The following is a 24333-nucleotide window of genomic DNA, read 5'->3' on the forward strand; positions in this document are numbered from 1 at the left end:
TTATATTATATAAGACCATATCTTATATTATATAAGATAGTCCCACAACATCTATTGTATTAATGCAACTAAAGAGGTCTATACCACTAAAGTTCCTAGACACATAATCACGGTATCTTGTCGTAGTGGGAGAGTTTTTAAGAACCCACCTTATTATGACTTGGATGACAATAGTGATAACGATTCGTTGTTTATTTAAACAAGCAATAGATAGTCCAATTAGGGAACAAAGACTGAAGCCTAGAGAACTATGGTTTAGCCATTGACATGGAGCAACCTAGACTTTTCAGAATACAATGGTAAGATGTAAAACCATGCTCAATCTATTCAATGGACTTAAGAAAACTTTTTATTCCTAGTATTAAGGGTTTGAAGAGAACATCAAAACCTATGGATGGTGGTATACATGGCATTTTACTTGCTATCTCACAAGCAACTTACATTAGTAAGGTTCTAGAGCTCTTTTCAATGACTAACTCTAATGGAGTCACATAACTTCCAGACATGGAGTTCATTTATCTTAGCAGTTGTTAACTACTTCAAAAAAAGATGGCCAAAAAAAGGATTTACTAAGCATCAATAGTAGGAGGTCTTATGTATGCTCTTGCATGTACTAGGTCAGACATCTACTGTTAAGTGAGAGCTGTGAGTAAGTATCAATCAAAACTAGAAAAGGAACATTAGAAGATAGTCAAACATATCCCGAAATATAAAAAGATGAATCATATGTTAGTCGATAAGGGTGGTATTTTAAAATCCTTAGGCTATACCTACTCAAGTTTCTAGACTTGCGTCAATGCTAGAAAGTCTACTTAAGAGATGGTGATTACTTTGGGGGTGGAGTAGTGAATTTTTGTGAAAGTGTAAAAACTAATTTGAAATCACTAATTCTATCAGTAAGGTTATATAATAAGGTTGCTCTAAGGGAAATTAAGGAATTAAGGAATTTTTGTGAAAGTGTAAAAACTAATTTGAAATCACTAATTCTATCAGTAAGGCTATATAATAAGGCTGCTCTAAGGGAAATTAAGGAATTATTCAGACTCAAGGAAAGTTCGATACAAACTTTGGCATAATTCTTGACATGGAATAATGCTAGTGTGACTCTGTGATAATAAAAGTGCAACTTCCAAATAGTAAAGAATCTTGTACCCTAAGAGGAGTAAAACATATAAATGGGGAATTCACAAAATCATGAATTTTGTGAGTAAAGAAAATGTGATGGTGGAGAATGTTGATACTGAGTACAAACTATCAGATTCTATTACATAGTTTATGCCAAATACTACATTTGATTAGGACATCAAGTATATGTGATTAAATTGAAATGTACTTTTAGTTTTATATTAGTGTAAGAGGGAGCTTTTTGGAATTCTATGCTCTAAATAAAACCCAATTTTATTATAATCTTATTTACTTTTAATAAAGATCAAACATTATATTTTGACCTTGTCATATGCTTTGTTCACATGTTTTATATATGATTAGTATGTTTAATATATAAGTTCTATTAAATTCTAAACATATAGTTATTCACAATTATAGTGATGTCATCACAGTGAAAAGTAATTCGAATTATATGTTTCAAATTATTAAGTCTCGCGATTTATCAATGTAATAGATTTGAACAGACGTGATAATCACTATTGAATTTGCTTACACTTGGATAAGTGGAATGCCATTTCCAAGACATTAGTAAAATAAACTAATATCGAATGTATCAGCTATACATCCGACTGAACCGATATTGATAGTGGAAAAGATATCATAAAATTACTGTTATATCTTTTCTAAGTCAATGTCACTTAGTTGATCATAGATCATTTGATCTCATTCTTGAGATGGTTAGGTTCTAGCTCAACTTTATTGCATATTTTCTTTGACTTGTTCGCTACAACTTACCAATAGAATTTTCCCAATACTTACATCTTGAGAACACGCTAGTGTAATTGATTGTTAATCATAAATATGGACATCTATAGCTTATATGTCTATTATAAGTGAGATGATGGTTTCCTTAGAGCTTGGCTTAACTCGATAAATGATAGATGCCTTATTTTGATAATTATATTAGTTTTTCGAAATATTATTTTTCAAGTAGCTAAGTGTTTTAAGGATAAAATACATTGACGGGTAACAAGTAATTTTGTCCATACTCAATGTAAACCGTCTATAGAGGATCTATTATTGTTATGATTGAAATAATAGATAATTCATAGCGTATCTATATTTGGTATATAGAGCGTTCTATGTAATCAAGAGTGCAATTCTGAATCTATAGTGGAGTTAGGAGGAATTAATAAGTTAAGAAATTTACTCGATAAATTTCAAGATCTGCTTATTAGGAGCTTAGTTACATAGGCCCATGGTCCCCACATTGTCTGAAATAATATCATCTTATAGACTCAACTAATTAATTAATAGGTCAATTAGAATTTGAAAATAGACTATGTCTTATTTGAGAATTTTTACCAATTTTGGGCAATTTTGAGAAGAAAAGATAAATATGGGTTTGTTTGTTAATTAGAATACTTTGTGGGTCTAATTAATAAATATATTTAAAATGTATTATATTTGATAATTATTTATAATTATTAAATAAAATTAGTATTTATACAATTAGATGAGATAAATGGTCAAATTAGAAACGACATTTAAAATCTAACTCTAAAGCTAAGTGGAATTTGGCCCTAGAGTTTAATTTCAGTCCAATTGTGTTTATTTTAGTCCATCTCATTTAAACCTAACCAAGTGAATGCTTATATAAAGAAATGGATGAGAAGAGAGAACTAACCTAATTCAATGTCTCATCTTTCTCTTCTCTTTATATTTTCGAAAATTACATAGTAAAGGTGTTTGAGTATCAACTCACACTATTCAAGGTGATACTCAGGCTTTTGTAGAAGATGTGATGAACACAATCGAAGGAGGAGAAGATCCAAGTTTAGATCTTGATTAAACTCTGTCACAGACAGGAATCAAGGGTTAGAAATCTGAACAGAATGAGACAATTTATTCCGCTGCACCCAATATAAGATTTTCTTAATCACTTGTGTGTTTAATTCATTGTTTTAGGAAATTTAATATTTAGGATGTTTAATTAGTCATAATCTAATATACATGAGTGGCAAATTAAGATCTTGGTAAAAGATTTTTCAACATTTATGTGTTATGCTTTCAAGCTAATTTATCTGTGCTTACGTGTCGTGCTTTTGAGTTTGTCGTGTCGTGTCTAAGCTCATATTTTTTTCGTGTAATGTCGTGTCGCGCCTAAACACATATTTTTTTGTATCGGGTCGTACTCGTATCTCTTGGACTCGTGTGTTGTGTCAAAAGCCCGGGCCATATTTATTTGACATGATAATAATAAATAAATCACTCTTGTAGAACTAAAAACTCCCATGCATAAATAAATCACTCCAAATTAGGGGTGTTCATCCGATTCAATCCGCACTTTTTTGGTCAAACAACATCCAATCCGCACTAAGTGCGGATTTCATATTTTGGATCCAATTCGATCCGCATAAGAGTTTAAATCCAATCCAATCCAATCCGCAATAGTGCGGATTGGATCGGTTATTTTTTTAATAATAAATTATTTAATATTTCATAGAAAAAAAATTAAAAAAAAGACTATTGTTTCTTAATCTCCAATAATAATCTATTTCCATCTCTATTTATATATAAATTAAACCAATATACATATATATCAATATATATTTACTTATCTTTAGATTTACACTAAAATATATATATGTATCTAATTACTAAAATAAATAAGCTAGTATATATATATATATATTTAAACTTTATGTGTATGTGTCTATGTGAATAAGAATTATTTTTCTTGTGTTTTTTATTACAAAATAAATAAAATGCACCAACTTAATATATTACTAAAAAAGATTAAGAAATGAGAAGTTTGTGTTTTTTTTTAATTAATATATATTACATATTATAATTTTTTTAAAATATATATATAATTAAGTGCGGATTGAATTGGATCAGTTACTTTTTGAGGTTAAACAACATTCAATCCGCACAAGTGCGGATTTTAGATTTTTCAATCCAATCCAATCCGCACAAGTGCGAACATCTGCATTTTGCGGATTGGATTAGATTGGATCGTGCGGATTGAATTAGATCGAATACTTTGTGAACACTCCTACTCCAAATTATGGCAATTCGACCATTTTCAAATTGAACCGAGTTGATTAAACGGGGCTGGTGTGCTGGGCCCTGGTTGCTACACGTTTACCAGCGTTTTATTATTTATTGCTAGGAATTATTATCATTATTATTAATTACAAATATACCATGTGATACTTATAACTACGCAAATTACTTAATTGAGATGAGGAGAGATTCTTATTTGACATCACAATAAATAAATAAATCACTCCCGTAGAACTAGAAACTAGATCCCATGCATAAAATAACCAAAAAAAACAGCTTGATTATTAATTTAGGCAAAGCCACCAGAATAATTTAGGTAGTTGGGCAACTCTAAGATTCCAAAAGTAATGATTTGTAGGTTTTAATAATAATAATAATAAATTTAGATATAATATTATATCCAAAACTTGGAACAACCAAGTATCATATGACTTCAACATCAATCCAACCTGATAAATTAATATTAGAATAAAACATAACAAGGTACTACTACATTATACTTACTGATTCTAACAAGATTTTCACCTTATTCGAGCTATGCAACCACCTCATTCTCTAATATCAAGTAAGAGAACTGAATTTTATACTCTATAACTAAATGGATAGACCACCTGAACAAGATAATTAATACCTATGACCATTGTGGTTCAATGGCTGACCAAGTTCAGAATTTTGAATAGGAAAATATATATGCCATTACATCTGTAGGATGACAGAAGAGAGAGAGCATGTTTTGAGATCAGATAATGAGATTAGATGATATTGATGTTAATCAATAGTCATCTCATCACTACCTGATTTGGAAATGCTTGTAACTGTTGTTTTCTTGGACTGATATCTGAATTCTTCCCCTCTCATCAATCTGTCCACAAACCATATCTTTCAGCTGAGTGGCTGTACCTTTCCTGCTTGAGCTTTCTTGATGAGACTCACCTGAGCTCTTTCTTCGCCGCTCATTGTGTCCAGCCAAGCGCCTGCGACAACTTCGTCTCGTTTCATCAAATTCTGACAGCTCATGAAATCTGCAGGATGGTAAGAGCTTCCTGGATAACTAATTGAAATACTATGCACATAAAGAAGCTTTTGTTTTTCTATTCCTTAGGAGTCAGATGCTAGAAAGAAGTTGAGGACTGTACATAAGTTTGTTTGTTTAGAAGTAGTTTTATACACAACAGGCCTCAAGTCAAGGTACACATGAAAGCAAATATAGAATTCTTACAGCCTTACTAAATCAAAGACATGTAGATAACATAACAAAGGTGGGAACAATAATCCCTGTTTCACTGGATTATGTTGCTGTAAACTTCATTTTTTAAACTAGGTACAAAATTGACATGTACTACTTACTGAATAAACAATATTATCCGTAAGACAAAACAAGCTTTTTGTGTATTTCAGGATTAAAATAACTTAAAAAGAGCAAATAACAGAGAAAGTTCATATTATTGTTTTGTTTTGTTTTGAGGAATCTAATCCTATTAGCAAAGCAGTCAACTTTACCCAACAGAAGAATAGGCCATTAAAAGATTTAAAATCATTCAAAACCAACCATGATCCTTTCTTACAATGTTTATCATCGATTGAATAACACCTCGAAAAGTTCATTAACTAAGTCCTGCTACAGAAAGTTTAACTCAACCCCACATGAAGCAACCATTCAAAATTATGCAATTAAGGCATAAACAGTCAAAGGTAGAACAACAAACAGGTAAGGCATAGCGTACCAAACAAACCATCCAATTGAGTAATGATTGACTAGAAAAAAAAAAAAAAAAAGGGATAAAAGTAATGTGAGGTTCCCAACCTGCTACATTGCTGGCAAAACCTTTGCCTAATACCGCTGACAAGCACAACTTGAGCCTTAGCATGAATCTCACAGACCTTATGCCTTCTATGGTACTGTTTAGCATCACTCAAATCAGCCGAACACTTCTCAGCCTGACAACACCTCATTCCAGCACCACTCGAGCCTTTTTTCCCAGAACCAACACCAACACCCAAAACCAAAAGCCCTTTCTTTCTCTTATCCTCTTGCTCAGAACTCTCATCTTCATCTTCATCCTCTCTCTTCACCACCATCTTCTCTTTCCCACTCACCGTCATCCTCTTGTTCCTCTCAATTTTACCCAATTCCATTAAAGACCCAACAAAAGTCAAGGCTAACAGAACAGAACACTAAATAAATAAGCACAGTGGAAATTTATTTATTTTTTAAAAAATAGAGATTTTCATGAGTTGGGATGTGGTGGAACCGTAGGTGAGAGAAGAATATAAAGTAGGAAAAAGAAAGAAAGTGAGAGTAAGTGATGACTGAGGACCACAGGTATCTACTACATTTTTATTTTTTTCCTTCAAGTTCGGTATATGGCCCCAGCTTTTTAATTTTTTTTTATATATATTTTATTTTGGCTCACACTCATGGAGGAGATGACGACGACGAAAACCCAATTAAAATTTATAATAAAACAAAATTATAATAAAACATTTCGGAAAAAACGAGAAACAACCAATTAAAACATGAACATAGTACAAATTCAGCACACTTTTTCTTTCATAGGAAAATGTCTGGGCCACGGGTGATTCTCGTGAGTGGTGGCCCCTCTCTTTCAATTCACACACCATGCTCGGGGGAGGTAGGTCCGACTCCGACTCGACTATAGCATGGCAGCTCGAGGTCGAGGATGAGCCAAAGCCAATGTAATTATGTAAATGAAGGGTCGTACAGTTGGAACACTTGGAAGGAATTAATAATGGACGGAGAGGATTGGTGGTCTTGATTTGGTCCACGTGGAGGGTCAGATTTTTGTTGGTGATTGGACTAATGGCTATTCGAAACGTGTGCGTGTAGCACAATGTAGGTTGTCCTTTTCCTTGCTTTGAATATGGACCTCTCTTCTTTCTTTCTTCTTCTTCTTCTTCTCATTCTTCTTCTTCTTCCACTACCTTTTTAACACCGGTGGGGACAAAGTACAGTTTTACAGGTTCACTTCTGACCCAGTCCAACTTCCAGTCATTCTCTTACTTTTTAACCTCAATCAAAGAATCTCCACAATGCGCCATGAATGTATTTATATATACATGTGTATGGTGGGTGGATGCATATATATAGATTTATATATATATACATTAATTGTTCTTGTTGACATAATAATTGCATTTGAGAAAGTAAACAAGAAGAGAAGAGGAGTGTTAGGAAGTTTGGTTTGGATGTATTTTTAACATTTTTAAATAGAAGATATATGAAATTTATGGGGCTCAATCATTACGTGGACCAAACCAAACTCATTACATGGACCCATCATTGCCAAAATACTTATAATGACAATGCCAATTCAAAACTAAATTTATATTTTTCAATACCAATATTTTATGTTCTATTCATTATTTAGCTTAGTTTTACGATGCAATTTTTTTTAAGGATCATTTAAGGCACAATATTATTCTCTTACCTTTTTTTTTTGACAAAATTCTTTTACCTTTTTAACGTTGCCTTTTGTAATACTTTTATTTTTCTAAATGTTAAATCACAAAAATAAAAGTAGATCGTTTGTCTTTGAAAAATAAAAGGTGTTTCATAATTATTTTTGTTTTTTAATTGTAAAATTAAAAAAATAAAAATATGTTTTATAAATTTTATTTCATGTTTTTTAAGTGAGAACTAAAAAATTGAGGTGATGGGTGGGGTTAAATTTGGGTCTAGGCCAAGGTTCAAGCTATGGATTGAGTCAGGGTCTAAGTTTAAGTGGAGGCTCAGGGTGGAATCAGGGTCCAAATAAAATATGGATGAAAAAAATAGAGATTTTTTTATCTTTACATTTTAAAACAGTCTTTTTTTTTTTTTTTGCATTATTACAGAAATCCACATGGAAACTTACGTAGCAATTAACGGAACAACTTAAATTGCAACCAAAATTTATAGAAAAACTCACATAAAAACTACCAAAGCAACCCAAACCGTAAATTTAAAAAAATAAATTGAAAATGGTATATGGGGGTAATTCCCCTTATTACACATAGATTATAATTAAAAAAAATGTTTGGGTTGGCGTGGCGGTCTAGGCCAAGAACTGAGCTACGGATTGAGTTGGAGTCCTAGTCCAAGTCAGTGTGCAAAGTGAGTTTGGGGTTCAAAATATTAATAAAAGAAAATACAAATAGGCTAATTATGTAATCCCTCACTAACTTTTTGAAGGATTACACCCCTCAAATAAGACAAAATAACTATAGGTTGATGTTAGTAAGTTATATGATAGGAAACTGGTTGTTAATTTAAAATTTAATATTGAAAAAAACGATAAATTCACATTTTTGAGGTCAAACATGTCATTTTCAACTAAATTTGAGTAATATTGGATAATAAAAAAGGGTATAATTGTAATTATATACTATTCTAATATTTTATTATTTGTATTTAGCATAAAGTAGTTTGTATTTTTATAGAAATGTTTTGTATCAATGCAAAATGTTGTATCAAGCCATTTCACTAAAATATTGTATGAAGCCAAATGTGACAATGAAAGAGATTATGCTACAAACAAAATTAAAAATAATTTAAAATAGATTTTAGAAGTGCAAAAAGAACAATAAAATAATTAACTTTTTTATTTAATGACTAAATCAATAAATGTAAATAATATTTTAATGTTTCTTTTTCAATTTAAATTTTAATAAACTTAATGTTTATTAAAACGATTACACAATATATTAAAATCATTAATGTATGTTTAAGTAATTAATGAATTATTTCAAAAAAAAAAAATTCTTTTGTGTTTTTTTTAAAAAAAAAGTATTTAGTTAGTTGAAGTCATTATGTATTTCTTCTTCTCCCTCAAGTTGTTTAAGGTGAACTTAGATTACAAGTTCACAATCAATGTATAAAATATACTATTTTTCTTTAATTTGAGACTTCATATAAATAAAAATATATAATTTAATGTAATGGAAACAAAAAAAAAAAAGTCTAAATTTAAATTTATTTCCATTATAAATTGAACAAATATATTAATTTAATTTATATGTTATTGACAGTAAAATCTCATGAATTAAGTTATTGGCTCGAAAATGAAAAAATTGTTGTGATTTTTAAAAAATATAGATTTGATTTTTTATTTAACAAAAAAAATTATTTAATCAATAAATTTTGTAAAACATAAAATCTAAAATAATATTTTTCCATAAATAAATAGAAAATAAAAATAACATCTTCTACAAATTTAGACATATACCTTTTAATTTATTTTTATCAATAATTTTATACACTTAGTTTCATTTTTATTTTATTTTTTTTGCTGAATAATCAATTTAAAATTAATCACAAAAAAACTTACAAAAAATACTATAAAATAGAGAAAATTTTACAAAAATGCTGTGACACAGAGTTTTTTTTTTTTTTACATTTTTATTGTACCAACTTTACAAAATACTGTGTTTAAATTTTCAAAATTATAAAAATACTGTATTTCAATAAAAAAAAAAAAAAAAAAAAAAAAAAACACAACTTAGAAACAACTCTAAAACAACTTAACAAACAACAAAATATAACTAAGCAATAGAAAAATAACAAAATATTAATCTAATTGCAATAAGCAAAATAATATGAACTCCTTAATATATTTTTGTATTACGAATTTTTTTTACTTAGTTTTGATAACTTGATTTATCTTTTTGTACTATTACATTATTTATTTTTTTCATAGAATTTGTTGTTACAATTTTCATTCTTTCAATTTTTTTTTATCTTTTTTTTTTTGAATTAGTGATAGTTAAGAAATAACTAGATTTTTTTTTTCTTTCAATCACATTGCTAACGTGTTTAATTTTATGATTATATGTATAATTTTAAAATCTATTATATTGCAAGCATGATGTAAATCACGATGAAAAACAATTATAATTATATATTCAAAATTTTGCTTAAAATATGCTTTTTTTTCCATAAAAATTATAGGGTAAATACTATTTTAAATCTTGTGTTTTGCAAAAGTTATTAATTGGACCACTTGTTTTGTTAAATGACAAAATAGATACTGTATTTTCCAAAACGGTACAAATAGGACCCTAAACTGATTTTTTGTCAAAATGAAATTTAATAATAATTCAATCTAAAGGTGTTATGACAAAATTGTTTACATTTTCAGTATCTGTTCGTGTTAGAAATTTTTTTCAATTTGGTTATATTAAAAAAAAAAGTTGTCAAAAATTAAACTCAGGGTCCTATTTTTACTATTTTAGAAAATACAAGCTCTATTTTGTCTTTTATCAAAATAAATGGTTTAATTAGTAACTTTTGTAAAACACAGGGTCACAAATAATATTTACTCAAAATATTATTGAAATTTAATTTCATTTTGTATTAAAATTGTTGAAGTCCTAATACATAAACTAGCATTAGTAAAAGCATTAATAGAGTTTTTTTAAAAATAATTTTAATTATATATGTTCAATATTTTTTTTAAAAAAAAAATAGATTCCAATATGTATTTAAAAATATATTTGTTCCACAAAAATTGTATTCAGAATTTAATCTTATTTTGTACTAAAATTATAAAAATGGATGAATATATGCTAGCAATAGTAATGCTTGAATAGAGTAAAAGAAAAATCATAGAAAAACTTTTCAACCATTTCGAAAAAAAAATGCTTTAAAAAAATAAAGAAAAGGACAGTTGATTGTAATATTAATATTGATGTAAATACTGGAGCAACAAGTTTCAAGTTTTCATTTTAAAAAGGTCCATCATTATTATCCATTTGTATCATCCGTTAGATTATATAACAAATAAATCCAACCATCAAACAAGGCTGAGGTATGTAATCCCTCAAAATAAAGTGAGGGATTACATAAGACCCCATACAAATATATTATAATTAAAAATTATATTTAAACAATTTTCGAAAATCACTTTAGTTAACAAGATTTTGATTCTCATTTTAAAAAACAAAAAATACAAACAATTTTACATATATATTTTTAGAAAATATTTTTACTTTTTTAATTTAAAAAATAAAACGGACTAAAAAATAATTACACAACGTACCTTTAATTTTATTTTATTTTTCCTTTCTAGCAAATCTTTTCAAACTTCTACTCTGTTAGCAAATTCAAAGTACTCTTTATTCTTATTTCGTGACAAGAAGTTAAATTCTATTCATATCACAAATAGATTTTGATATGGCATTAAATGAAACTAAATAAAATTAAATATATAAAGCCCAAAATATTATAATATAAATGAAAATAAAATAATAATAATAAACAAAGCACAAATAGATTTTGATATGAGTTTTCAAGATTATGGTGTTGCCACAGTGATGTCGCTCCCTTTAGAGTGTTTTGTTCTGTGCTTCCTTTGTGAGTCTTGTTTTGTCTTTTAGGTCTTTTTAGAGTCTTGTTCAAGTGATTTTCGATACCCTGTTTGGTTCATTTGCTTTCTTTGTCTCTGTTTGTTGATCTTGTTTGTATTGTGCTAGTGTCTCTGCATTGGTGGGCTATGGCATCCAATAGTATCAATACTAAGGACATAGAAGATCGATGAAGAGATATTCAATTGGATGAAGAAGAGACTGAAGAGACCTTTTACGAGGAAAATGCAGAAGAAAAAGAAGAGTTGTCCATTGACACCAGATGGTGCCTAGTAAGTCGACTTCTCACTAGCAATATTTTTGATTTTCAAGTTTTTCAAAATATGTTGGTTGACCTATGGAAGCCCAACAGAGATATGTATGTCAAGCAACTCGATCAAAATCGATTCTTATTCTAATTTTATCACGAAATAGACATTTAACGTGTTATTACAGGTAGCCCATGGACTTATGATCAAAAGAAAATTATTGTAACACGTTTAAAGGATGGTGACAATCCTAGAACTTCGAGTCTCAATACTCTTGATCTTTAGGTTCAAATACATGATTTAAAATCTGGTTTTATGACTGTGACAGTTACAAAGGATGCTGGTAATTATGTGGCCACTTTTCTTGAATCTGACCCTAACATTTTTGTGGGAGTTAGGCAGGATTGTAGGAGTTAGGCGGGAATATCTTCGAGTACGAGTAACGTTATCCCTTGAGCATCCATTGAAAAGGAAAATGAAGTTTTGAAAGCGTGATGGTGACTATATATACGCTACATTCAGGTATGAAAATGTCCCAGTATTTTGTTTCATTTGCAGTGTTATAAGTCACTCAGAAAGGTTCTGTCCCCGACTCTTTGATACTCCAGCAAGCATGATTATAAAACCATATTCTTTGGGGATGAAAGCTACTCCTCGATGCCATTAGAACTTTGTCAATTCACCATATGTCCGTTCAGGCAAGGCCTTTGACAACTCATGGCCTATTATGAATACCAATAATCATGGAGCAAATTTTGCTAAGAATAAATCTACTACATTTATGGGTATATCTTCTCCTGATATTGCTCAATCAAGTATGAAGAATAAAGGGGTTGTGGTCTATGAGAATCAATAAGATGATGAAAAGTTGACTCAAGCTGAATTAAAAAGGAAACGTTTTGTTATAGAAAACGGTAATGGGCCTCCTACTAACAATATGGTCTAAACTGATGCTGGTTCAAAAAATGTGAATGTGGTGGGTCCTGGTGCTTAGGCCCACCAATCATTATGAGTACCATCAATTGAAATTGTTGTGGGCCTGGAAACCCATGGGCTTGTCGATTCCTTGAGAATATTGTTGTTCAAAAGAAGCCTAATTTTATTTCTTATGTGACCTTATGTAAAAAAGATGTTGTGGAAAGACTTAGAGTTCGACTAGGCTTTGAAGGAAGTTTTTATGTTGAAGCCAAGGTCATAAAGGTGGTTTGGCTCTTTTATGGAGGATCAAGGAGGAAGTCTGTCTGTTAGGATACTCTCATAATCATATTGATGTTGAAATTAGTATTCCAAATACTATTGTTTGGTGCCTGACTGGTTTTTACTGGGAGTCAAATCAAAGCCTTCGTTTCAAGACTTGGAAGCTTATCCATTCTCTATCTCTTGATTCTTAGCTTCCTTGGTGTATCATAGGCGATATTAATAACATTGGAAGCTAAACTAAGAAGAAAGGGGGCAGACCCTATCCTTTGTCACTAATTGTCGGCATCTAGGAGGTCTTAGACAGTTGCAGGTTGATTGATTTAGAGTTCCGTGGTTACCCTTGTTGAAAATTATTTTACCAGGATCTTAGATCTACTCACAAGTATGTTGATTAACACCCTAAATATGAACTTTCTAAAACGATGAAATAAACACATATAAAGTTTAGGAAACCTTACATTGGGTGCAGCGGAATAATATGACTCATTCCGTTCAGATATCTAGCCCTTGATTCCTTTCTGTAGCAGAGCATTATCAATATCTGAACCTGGATCTCTTTCTCTGATTCTTTAGTGCTAAAACTCCTTCTTGATGAAAGTTTTTCTTCACGATCTTCCTCATTATGATTGAGGTATCACTTGCTGTGTGTGGGCACTACTCTAACACTAAGAAATTTCAAAATTGAAGAGGGAAGAAAGAGAAGAAGGTGGCGGCTAGGTATAGAGAGAGAAGGCTCAGGTTTTTCTCTGAAGGAAAAAGTAGAAAGTTAAGTGTGTAAATTTCCTGAAGCTTTCACTATCTATTTATAGCATTCCACTAGGGTTAGGTTTGAATTATTTGGCATTAAAATAATGAAAATATCAGAGGTAAAACCATACAAAAGTGGTCGGCCATGCAATGTGAATTTGGGCCTCACTTTTTGCAATTTTGCAGTTTTATCTTTTCTGCATCTGATTTTCTCAAAAACGCCAATTTTCTAATTCGCCCATTTAAATGCCAATTCTAACTATTTAATAACTATAAATAATTATTAAATAATATTATCATTTATCATATTTATTAATTGAACCATACAAAGTATCATAATTAACAAATATGCCCCTAAAACTCTTTCTTTACAATTTCGCCCTTACTTAGTGAAAAATTCACAAATAGACATAGTCTAATTTGAGAATTATAATTGATTAATCAAAACCAATTATATGAGTCTTACAAGCGATATTATCTCAACTAGTGGGGGGACCATGGGTCTATATAACCGAGCTGCCAATAAGCAGATCAAGAATTTATAACCTAAATTCACTGACTTATTAATTCTTCGTTGAATCCACGCATAGAACTTAGAATTGCACTCTCAGTATATAGAATGCTCTATATGTTCCACCATATAGACACATCATTAGTTATCCATTGTTATAATTCTAATTTGATCAATGATCCTCTATATGAATGATCTACACTGTAAAGGGATTAGATTACCGTTACACCCTACAATGTATTTTATCCTTAAAGCACTTAACCCCGTATAAATGATATTTCAGCTTATGTGAAATGAGATCTCCACCATTTATTTTCGTTTGGTCAAGCTCGAAGGAGATCATCCTTTACTTACTATTCGCCAGATAGAAGCTATAGATTCCATGTTTATGTTAGCGCTCCCACTCAATTACACTACCGTGTTCCCAAAATGTACGTATCACCCTGACCCAAAAGTAGGCTTAACTAACAAATCAAAGAACACGAATAGCCTCTTGAGATTGAGCCTAATCATAACAGGATTAAGATCATTTGATCTAGGATCAACTAGGCGATATTGACTTGAATAGATATTACGGTAAGTTTAATAAATCTAAGTCAAAGTTCAATATCGGTCCCTTCCGATGCATACTCCATGCATCCAACCTGAGCTTTACTTTAACCAATGCTCTGGAAAGAACATAGCATTTCTCCAAATGCAAGTAAACTCTGTTGTAGATTATCATATCAGTAAAACCCTGTGTCTGATAAATCTAGGAAACTTTATTCACATAGTCATGTTTACTTTCCAATGTGTTGACGACACAATAAACAGGATCAAGTATGTGAAAAGGGTTTCAGATGAATTCATACATTATGTACATATAATCATGAAATAAATCATGTGAACCATGCAACATTAAATGTTATTTCTGATCTATATTAATAAGTAAATCTGATTATATTGAAATGAGTTTTATTTAGGGCATAAAACCCAACAACCCTTACACCTAAGAACGACGTAGGGCACTGCTAAGAGTGTGAAAATTTGGTTGGACACTATGCTTTGGATTGATTCTTTCTCCTAAGCTACTCTCACTAATGGTGATTTCTCTTCCTCAAACCACACTCCCATTTTTCTTGAACCAAAACCTCCATTGTTGGCTAGTAATGTTTACCATTTTTGTTATGGGAATTGTTGGAGCACAAAACCTCTTTGTGGTCAAATTGTCAAAGATTACTGAGATTCTAATGGCCATCTTACCCTCAATGAAAAGCTTAAGATCTGTAGTACACATCTGGAAGCCTGGGGTCGTGAGCTAACTATCAATTTTAAGAAGCGTCTCTCCTGCAGTAAGAAAGTTTTATCTCGTTTAAAAAGTCAAGCCGATCATAATTCTACACGATATTTTGTGGTGGAGCAGAACAACTATTTTGAAAACCTTGCCCAGCAAGAGCAAGAGCTTTATTGGAAACAAAAATCCAAACAACATTGGCTCCATGAAGGAGACCAAAATAGTAGTAAATATTTTCATGCCTACACTAGTACCAGGAAGCGTAATAATTAAATTTAAACTCTACAAGATGAAAATGGGGTCTGGAAGGATTGGGAGATTGGTATTGACAAAGTCACTACTGATTATTTTACTACTCTGTTTTGTGTTGGTGGTATACAGTTGAGCATGGTTGCTAATGGTGTTAAATGTTTAGTTGATCACTCTCAAAATGAAGACTTGTTAAAGCCAATTCAAGCAGAAGAAGTCAAGCAAGCCTTGTTTCAAATGCATCCTGACAAAGCCCCCGAAACAGATGGTGTGAGGCCAAGTTTTTATGAAACTCATTGGGATATTGTTGGCAGAAATATTATTCAATTTTTCTGTGCTTTTTTCGATACATGGATCTTCCCAACTAGTTCTAATGATACCAATCTTGTCTTGATTCCTAAGAAGAAAAGCTTCTTTTCTATGAGTGATCTTTGTCCCATTGCTCTTTGCAATGTGAGTTATAAGGTGGCTTCTAAGGTGCCTACTAACAGGATGAGATGTATCATTGATAAGGTTATATCAGATACTAATCACCGAAAATGAAAGAAATCAAATATTTCTAGAGCTAGGAACAAAAATTATGTTCACTAAATGAATCCTAAAAGAATTAGAAACCACATTACCGCATGCTTAATAATTAAATAATAAAAAATTTGTTCACTATATAAGAATGCAACAAACAACACAAGCAAATTTGGTGATAAGACAAAAATAAAAAAAGCAATTAACAATAATAATTTACCATCTATTCAACCGCAGTACATATATTTTACAGAATCTATTTCACTGCAGATGAATATTTAAGATATTTAAATTTCTCTAACATGAATATTAATTCTCCATTCATCGTAGTACAGTATATCGCAGAACCTATTTTAATATGGAAGAATATCTAAGATATTCAAATTTCTCTAATAGTTTTATAATTAATAAAAATAAATAAGTCAATAACGTACCTCTAGCTAGCAATCAATGATCACCAAAATTTTATTTTGTTTTTCAACAACAATCCACAACCAATATTAAAAGCAATATAACAAAGTTTAAAGTAAAAATTATGTTAAAATAATAACAAGTAACTAAAACATATATAATTAGTGTATGCATACTAAGTAAATATAGTAACTAGTAATTACTTACCGAAATGTTCTTAAAGCCTCTTAAAAATAAAACCAAAGTCACTTAATAGATCTACAATTAAGTATAAACAAGCACAAATAAAATTATTTACATAATAGAATATAGTTACTTAGACTTTCTTAATATCAATACGAACATTTGAAAACTAATTAATCACTCTTCTAACTAAAAAATATATAAAAATTTTCAATATCAATATTTATTTACCTATTTCAAGCTAAAAATACACTAACATTAGAAGAGTGATTAATATAAAATATATAAAAAAATTTAATATAAATTTTACATCATGATATATTGTGGTTTATATTTAGATCATATTTTGTTATGTGAGATATTTGCATCACAATTTGGCACACTATTAGAGTAGACTTTTAATAAAGTGAGCTATACTTTATATTTACATCACTTATTTGTATCTCCATTTAATAAATGGTATGATTTTATATTTACCATTATGCTATTTTTAATATTTTATTATTAAAATTTAGTTAGCATGTTCATTTGCATTAAATAACTCTAATAATTACTATTATTTTATTATTAATTTTTATATTTACTTTTGTATGATTATTATTATTTTATATTTTTAATAAATTATTAGATGAACATTAAATGATATATTAAATTTTACATCAAGATTTACAATTATGTATTGGAGCATAATAGTAAAAATTAATGTAAAAACATCACAAAACTATTATTTGTACCAAATAGAGATCAACTTTTGCATGGTCTAATAACAGAAAAGAAACTACTTTTATTGTATTTAAATTTTTAATGTGAAAAAAAATGAGCAAAAAAAAAAAAAATACAAAAAGGAAAGAGCACAAAGGAGAGAGCATACCTAGAAAATTAGGTTCTGCCTTAGGAGAAGGAGATGAACACCAACCAATGTCTTTGGCGTTTAGGGTTCCTGAGCAGGCTAAGTAATTTATTTGCTTACTGAAGAATTTTTATCCTGGTTTTTATAAAAAAATCAGAATAAAATGATTGTTATTAAGTCTCCTTTGGTGTAGGGAAGAGGTAAATATTTAAAAAATATACTTTTTTAAGACCAGCCAAACAAGGCCCTTGTTCCAAAGTGGGATAAAAGGTCAATACCTCACCCATCAGAGTTTTGTTTGGTTGGTCATTAAAAAACTCATATTGAACTCATTTATTATTGTGTATTTTTTAGAGAAAATTACATTGTACACCCATTTTACTTTATTTATTTTAATTTTTACCTTCATTTTTATATTCTTTGAGATATATCCACTTTTATAGATGATGTTCCTATGATAGCCCTTAGGTTGATGTAAATTATGTGCTAAACTTAAGTAGAGAGTAAAAGTATATGGAGAAATCCACTCACAAAAGTGGGTACTTTTTAATGAAATATAATATGAGGGTATTTTTTATTAATAAAAATAAAAAAGAGGTATTTCTCAACTTATCACTTTTTTTTAAGACCGAACCAAACATAACCTTTATCCTTAAATGCATCTATTTTCATCTCTTAATGGGCATCTCCAACTGGACTTCAAAACACCAAATATAGTACAGTTTCATACCATTTTTATTCCAATGGGACACTAAAACTATTCTTATAAATAGGTTTGTCTACAGTGTCCCACTAAATTTAGTGGAGTACTGTAGACCACACTATTTTTGCTTTTTAAGTTTTTAATAATTAAATAATACTTTTTAGGAGAAAAAACTAAATTATTATATATATTTAGTATTAAAATATTCTTCTTATATTAATAAAATAATAGAATAATAAATAATATAAAATTTGGTGTAATTTTTAATGTTGTGATTGGAATTGAAAAAAAATTTAGTATTGAAATAGTAATATTTTGGTGTTGATTTAACACCAAATTTAGATTTTACCATTCGAGATGGCCTAAGTGCCAAATAAAAAAGTGGGATAAAATATTCCAATGTACTTTTTATCTTATTTTTTATTTGTCTCAAATATATAAATTGAGATAAAAAGTCTCATTTCTTGTAGTGATTTTTTGTTATTTTTTTAATTATTTTTCCAATTTTTGTTAAGAAAAACGTATTTTTATAATTTTAAACTTTTATAAGCGTATTTTAAACTGTAAAATTGTAAATAAAACATAAAAAAGAATATTTTTGAAAAAATTTCTTTTTAATTTAGGGATTTTCGCCAAATTGAAACTAAGTTTTTTAATTTAGGGATTTCTTTTTTCAAGGACTAAAATGATCACAATTATAAATTATGGGATTTTCCAAAAAAAAAAAAAAGAAAATGGTGTGTTGCAAAATAAATAAATAAATAAACTATGGGCAAAAATTTAAATTTAAAACAGAAGGCAACCGAAGTCCCGCTCTCAACTCTCAAATCTGAATTGAATTCTTTCAGTAGCTTAATTAAGTCCTTTAACAAATCATGGCCATCTACCCAGAATCCCAAGCTGCCACCGCTCTACACGACCCTCTCTTGCCATGGCTAAGGTAATTTCTTCTTCTTCTTCTTCTTCTCCCTCTTTTCATGAGATTCGCCAGTTTTATAAATGTTTGTTAAAACCCAGGTCGATAAGGAAAGCCCTCGAAGATTTGAAATCGGGGAACGATTCCTGCTTGGAACTCACCAAGCTTGTTTCCGATTGTATCAAAATGTTTAAGGACAACGCTCGGTACCGAGACGACATCAGATTCCTCAAGATTTGGTTCCTCCATGTACTTGCTTACACCTTCTGTTTCATTAATTGCGTTTCGATTGATTGTTTCGTTACTATTTTCTACAAATTTGGAGGGTGTTAATCAGTAAATATACGAATGTGTATGTATACGTGTGTGTGTGTCAAAGTTTCATTTTGTTCAATTAAGTATATTCATTCAAGAAATTGACATGTATTTATGCCATTATACCAAAATGTTCCTTCTTTTAAATTTTTTAGTTAATTTATGATGGGATTATTTCGTTTTTGTACTTAAATAGGTAATTCTTATGGTTTCTTGAAATATTTGGTTCTTCTGGATTTGTAGATCGGATTTTGTAAAGATTATGCTAGCATTTTTACAGAAATGCTGGAGAAGAAGATATGTGTTGGCCAATCTTTACTTTATGTATGGTATGCTTCATATATTGAATCGAAAGGGAAGCTGTACGAGGCCCAGATGGTTTATCAGATGGGAATTATGAGGTCTCGTTTGCTCATATGTGTTTTTTAGTTTTTTTTTTTTTAATTCGTCTGTATGCCCTTTGTATTACTTACAATTACAATTTGGTGGTCTTTATACAAGTGTTTTACTTCTATTTTCAACAAGGCTCATGCATTATTATGGTGTCATTATGCTACCAGGAATGCTGAACCAATTGACTGGTTGAAGAAAGCACAGGCCTTATTTCTTGATAGAATGTCTAACTTGGTCAATGATTCTTCACTTGAGAAGGTAATCCAGTTCTTGTCTATGTATGAAGAGATATGTGAATAAAAAGAGTAAATTAAAGATACCAAGAGGTTTCCTTAGGCAGTAATCAACTCTATCATGGTTAATATAGTGAACTAACGCAGAACTGGTTTTTGAAAGAAATAAGCAACACTTTATGATGATGGTTGATAATCTTATGCGGTTTGTTGCAGATTGATGTTGGTCAAGCCATTCAGTCCGAAGACAGTCGTCTCAATCCGTGGTCAAGCTCCATTATAAAAGATCTGTTAACGAGGATAAATAGTCAAATTGTGAACTTTGATGTGAGATAGTGCAATTGTTGCATATGTATTTTGCATAAATGCTTGGTTAATTTATTAGTTTTACAACTATGCTATATGTTTTAGGGATACCGTTCTAGTAATAAAGCTTACTCAGGAAAAGAAGCTATCTCTCACCAGAATTTTTCAAGAAATAAGATCATTGACATAGGTAATTTTCTTTACTATGTTTTTTTTCAACAAATATATGGATCAAAACTAATTGGCGAGACTGAGTATTATTTAGAGATATTTTACTAGATGCCTCCAACAGTGGTTCTTAATTGGAAAATGTTTTGTTTTGTTAGTTGTAGCAAATTTTGTATGTGATTTTTCACCAAGGTATATTTAACTTTAATACCTAGTTTAACATTTTTTTATTGATATATATTTTTTTAAATTACATTTCTAGCATATGTTTTTATAATGATTGATATATATATATATATATATATATATTTACATTGGTTACACCAATCATTCCTGATCAACATAGATTTAGTCATGAGACCAATTTGACAGGTCACTATACCTTTTTCCCTGAGCTCTAGGCACAAATTTTGTTTGACTCGTGTTCGTGTAGGAGCTAACATTTTGTTTCTTACTGTCCTTATTGCGATACTCACAGGAGGGAGGAAGTATCAGATCAAGGGTCGTGCAGGTCAGGGTGGTTTTGCTCAAGTCTATAAAGCATGTATCTATTCTAATCCTGATGAAATAGTTGCATTAAAGGTAATTTCCACTTTATAGTCTTCTCAAAATGTAATTGCAAAAGAATGTTATTTTTTTTCTTTCAAAAATTGACTCCTTGTCTAGTCTTACAATATTCTATATTGATAAACCTAATCTTACCATATTTGAGAACAACAAACTATAGCAATTGTAATGGAAGGACCTAAGACTTCAGGCCTTGTGAGAACAAAGTATATATATTATATTGTATATTACCTTTTGAGCAGCTCACATGTTTCGTTTTGTCTTGTTGTTTATAGCGTTGTGAAAATTACTTTAACATGAAACACTATTTAAACGAGAAAACTGTACAATAAAATTTAAAATTAGAACACAAGATACATGAGGTTTGGGTTCGGCTAATAAAGCCCACTTCCTTGGGAAGGGCAGTGTTTTGACTATCACATAAATCCAATGTCACCATATGAGCTTCTCCTCCATGAACTCTTTGCCTCTAACTCTTTTTTACCCATTAGCCATTACAAATTTTTTCTATACCCTTGTTCTTCACTAAGTGTATACACTCCTTGGATTTTCTGTATTTCACTCAATGAAACTATTGTATCAACTACTTTTCCTAACTCTCACTATTGCATTCTATAGAACCAATGTATCAATCTATATTAAAACTAACCATCCAATCATAACACAAAAGGGCATAACAACCTCAACTAAACAAGTACCTTTTTGAATCAATTATGCCTACTAACTGTTTTAAGTTTTAACAACTTCTCAAAACATCTTTGATTGGCACTGTGGTGCATCTTTCCGCCTTGGCACTGACTTATAAGAGATTGTTTCCTGGATATTGGTGCCATGGTACTAGAGACTGGCGTCATGCTGCCGAATTTCTGTTGTTGAGTTGTAAATTTTAAATTTGAGAGGTACCATTTACTTATATTGATTATAATTTACAATATTTCCTGCAGATACAAATGCCTGCTTTCCCTTGGGAGTTCTACATGTATCGTCAACTAGATCAACGCATCTCTGCTGAGGAAGTATGTTAATCCCGTGTTTCTCATTTTCGTATTTATACACGCTGGCTCTCTGTATTTTACATAATCTCTTAAATCTCATGTTATCAGAGGTCAAAATTTGGTTTTGCTGAGAGACTGCATGTCTATTCTGACTGTAGCATCCTCGTTTGTGATTACCTAGCCAATGGGACACTTCAGGTAGGTTTATAGTGCCGTAGAGTACCGTACCATACTAATAAGTATAGTTTGTATTATAACTATGCTGATATAAGATTCTTGTATAGGATGCTATAAATTCGTACGTGGTCATTGGCAAGTCCATGGAAGAGGTGTTATGCATGTATTACACCATCGAAATGCTTCACATGCTGGAAACTTTGCACGGTGTTGGTATCATTCATGGTGATTTCAAGCCCGATAATTTGCTTATACGTTATTCTAGGTACCAAACTTTTCATTGTTTAGTATGAAACGTTTTGTTTTGCCGTGTTGTTCAACATAACCTATTTAAAGAACAGATAGAATTGTAGAAATAATTTTTGTTTAGTTCTACCCTTATGAACGTGAATCAATTTCGGAGCTATAAGAGTAATGATATGTGCACTCATTGCTCCAAAATACTACACACAGTGACGTGTTAGTGTTCTTTTTACTGTAGATCCCATCTTAATTTATATGATTGACTGAAATTGATTACTCATTTTGTCACAGTTTGCCATCTAATGACTAACAATCACATGACCCCTCTCCTCTGCAGGGATGACCTAGTAGAAGATGGTTTCATAGACCGAAATAGTTCTTGGCGGCACCAGGTTTGCTATGGCAGTATCTTATAATGCTATATCTACTTGTATTTTTTTTTTTTGTCTTCTTTGAAATAAAAACTTGTATGAATATTCTTGCAGGGTCTTTGCCTTGTTGACTGGGGAAGGGGAATAGATCTAACCCTTTTTCCTGATGATATAGAATTCAGCGGTGACTGCAGGACTTCTGGCTTCCGTTGTATACAAATGCAACAGAACAAACCCTGGAAATTTCAGGCTAGTTTAAGACTTCTCTCTCTTATATATACACTGTAGACTATATAAACTAATTCGATAGTAGTCCTGTCACTTTTCACCAGGTTGACACGTATGGCCTCTGTGTTATTATTCATATGATGCTACATAATTCTTATATGGAGATTCAAGAGAAACCTTCACCAGATGGTGGTCACATTTATCTACCCAAGTCACCTTTTAAAAGGTATTCCATCCATTTCTGTACTTTTGGACCCTTCCATACTCTCGAGCTCTGCTAATGTTAAAGTTTAGTGTCAATTCCTAAATATTGTCTTCTCGCTCTCTCTCTCAATTAACTTTATTTATGTTCTAACTTATTTTGTTGCATATCCAGATATTGGAATGTTGATCTCTGGAAGAATCTCTTCATAAAACTGCTCAATAATCCTCATTGCAACAACGACATGAACTTGTTAAAAGAAATAAGAGAGTCCTTCCAGGATTACATGTGCTCAAACCCTTCTCTCATAAAGAAACTAAAGGAATTGCTATTGAAGCAAAGAGCTTCATTGTGTTCTGCTTAATTCCTCATCTTCTCATGTTGATTGTATTTGTGTTTATTTTAACCAAAAATACCCATAAAAGGGTAGGCTTTATTGTATAGGTAATGTAAAAGAGTTACTCCCAAAATCTTTGAACTGTGGCCAGCTACAAACCCCTTGTGTAAGAATGTGCTCGGAAAACAATGTTACACCAGGAACTAAATAATATTATTGTGTATATTATAGTTAATACTTTTATTATATTAAATAACAAATAATACGAGTAAAACATTGTACTATATTTATTATTATATTCATAAAATTTAATACAATGAGTCATATTATTTAATACATTACAAAATATTTGTATTAGTTTGTATTATAATGTTTATAAAGGGTTTGGGTCAACCTTAAACTCGGGGTCTGGGGTCAGGACGCGAGGTTTGGGGCTTGGGTTCTTGG

The 24333-nt window shown here is 30.5% G+C and overlaps 2 protein-coding genes across 4 annotated transcripts; one reads left to right on the plus strand and one right to left on the minus strand.

Annotated features, from left to right (window-relative positions):
* Positions 1-4600: 4600 nt before the first annotated feature.
* LOC115700826 (squamosa promoter-binding protein 1) lies at positions 4601-7216 on the minus strand. 2 transcript variants are annotated; one of them, XM_030628488.2, is made up of 2 exons: positions 5981-7216; positions 4601-5150 (listed from the first exon to the last, which is right to left on the minus strand). In XM_030628488.2, the coding sequence occupies exons 1-2, from the start codon at positions 6310-6312 to the stop codon at positions 4967-4969; spliced, it is 516 nt and encodes a 171-aa protein (XP_030484348.1). In that variant the 5' UTR covers positions 6313-7216; the 3' UTR covers positions 4601-4966. The 2 variants fall into 2 exon arrangements, with proteins under 2 accessions (XP_030484348.1, XP_030484347.1); XM_030628487.2 differs by having other exon boundaries at positions 4601-5198; positions 5981-7207.
* Positions 7217-19124: 11908 nt separating this feature from the next.
* Positions 19125-24121, plus strand: LOC115698819 (mitotic checkpoint serine/threonine-protein kinase BUB1). 2 transcript variants are annotated; one of them, XM_030626005.2, is made up of 14 exons: positions 19125-19375; positions 19453-19600; positions 19910-20067; positions 20227-20317; positions 20509-20619; positions 20704-20788; positions 21245-21348; positions 22278-22349; positions 22437-22526; positions 22613-22770; positions 23086-23140; positions 23234-23368; positions 23452-23573; positions 23724-24121. In XM_030626005.2, exons 1-14 carry the CDS (start codon positions 19311-19313, stop codon positions 23911-23913), a joined length of 1584 nt encoding a protein of 527 aa, XP_030481865.2. In that variant the 5' UTR covers positions 19125-19310; the 3' UTR covers positions 23914-24121. The 2 variants fall into 2 exon arrangements, with proteins under 2 accessions (XP_030481865.2, XP_060958894.1); XM_061102911.1 differs by lacking the exon at positions 19125-19375 and having other exon boundaries at positions 19466-19600; positions 19947-20067.
* The last annotated feature ends 212 nt before the right edge of the window (positions 24122-24333 follow it).

This window comes from Cannabis sativa, chromosome 8 (assembly GCF_029168945.1).
Source record: "Cannabis sativa cultivar Pink pepper isolate KNU-18-1 chromosome 8, ASM2916894v1, whole genome shotgun sequence".
Classification (NCBI taxonomy): domain Eukaryota; kingdom Viridiplantae; phylum Streptophyta; class Magnoliopsida; order Rosales; family Cannabaceae; genus Cannabis; species Cannabis sativa.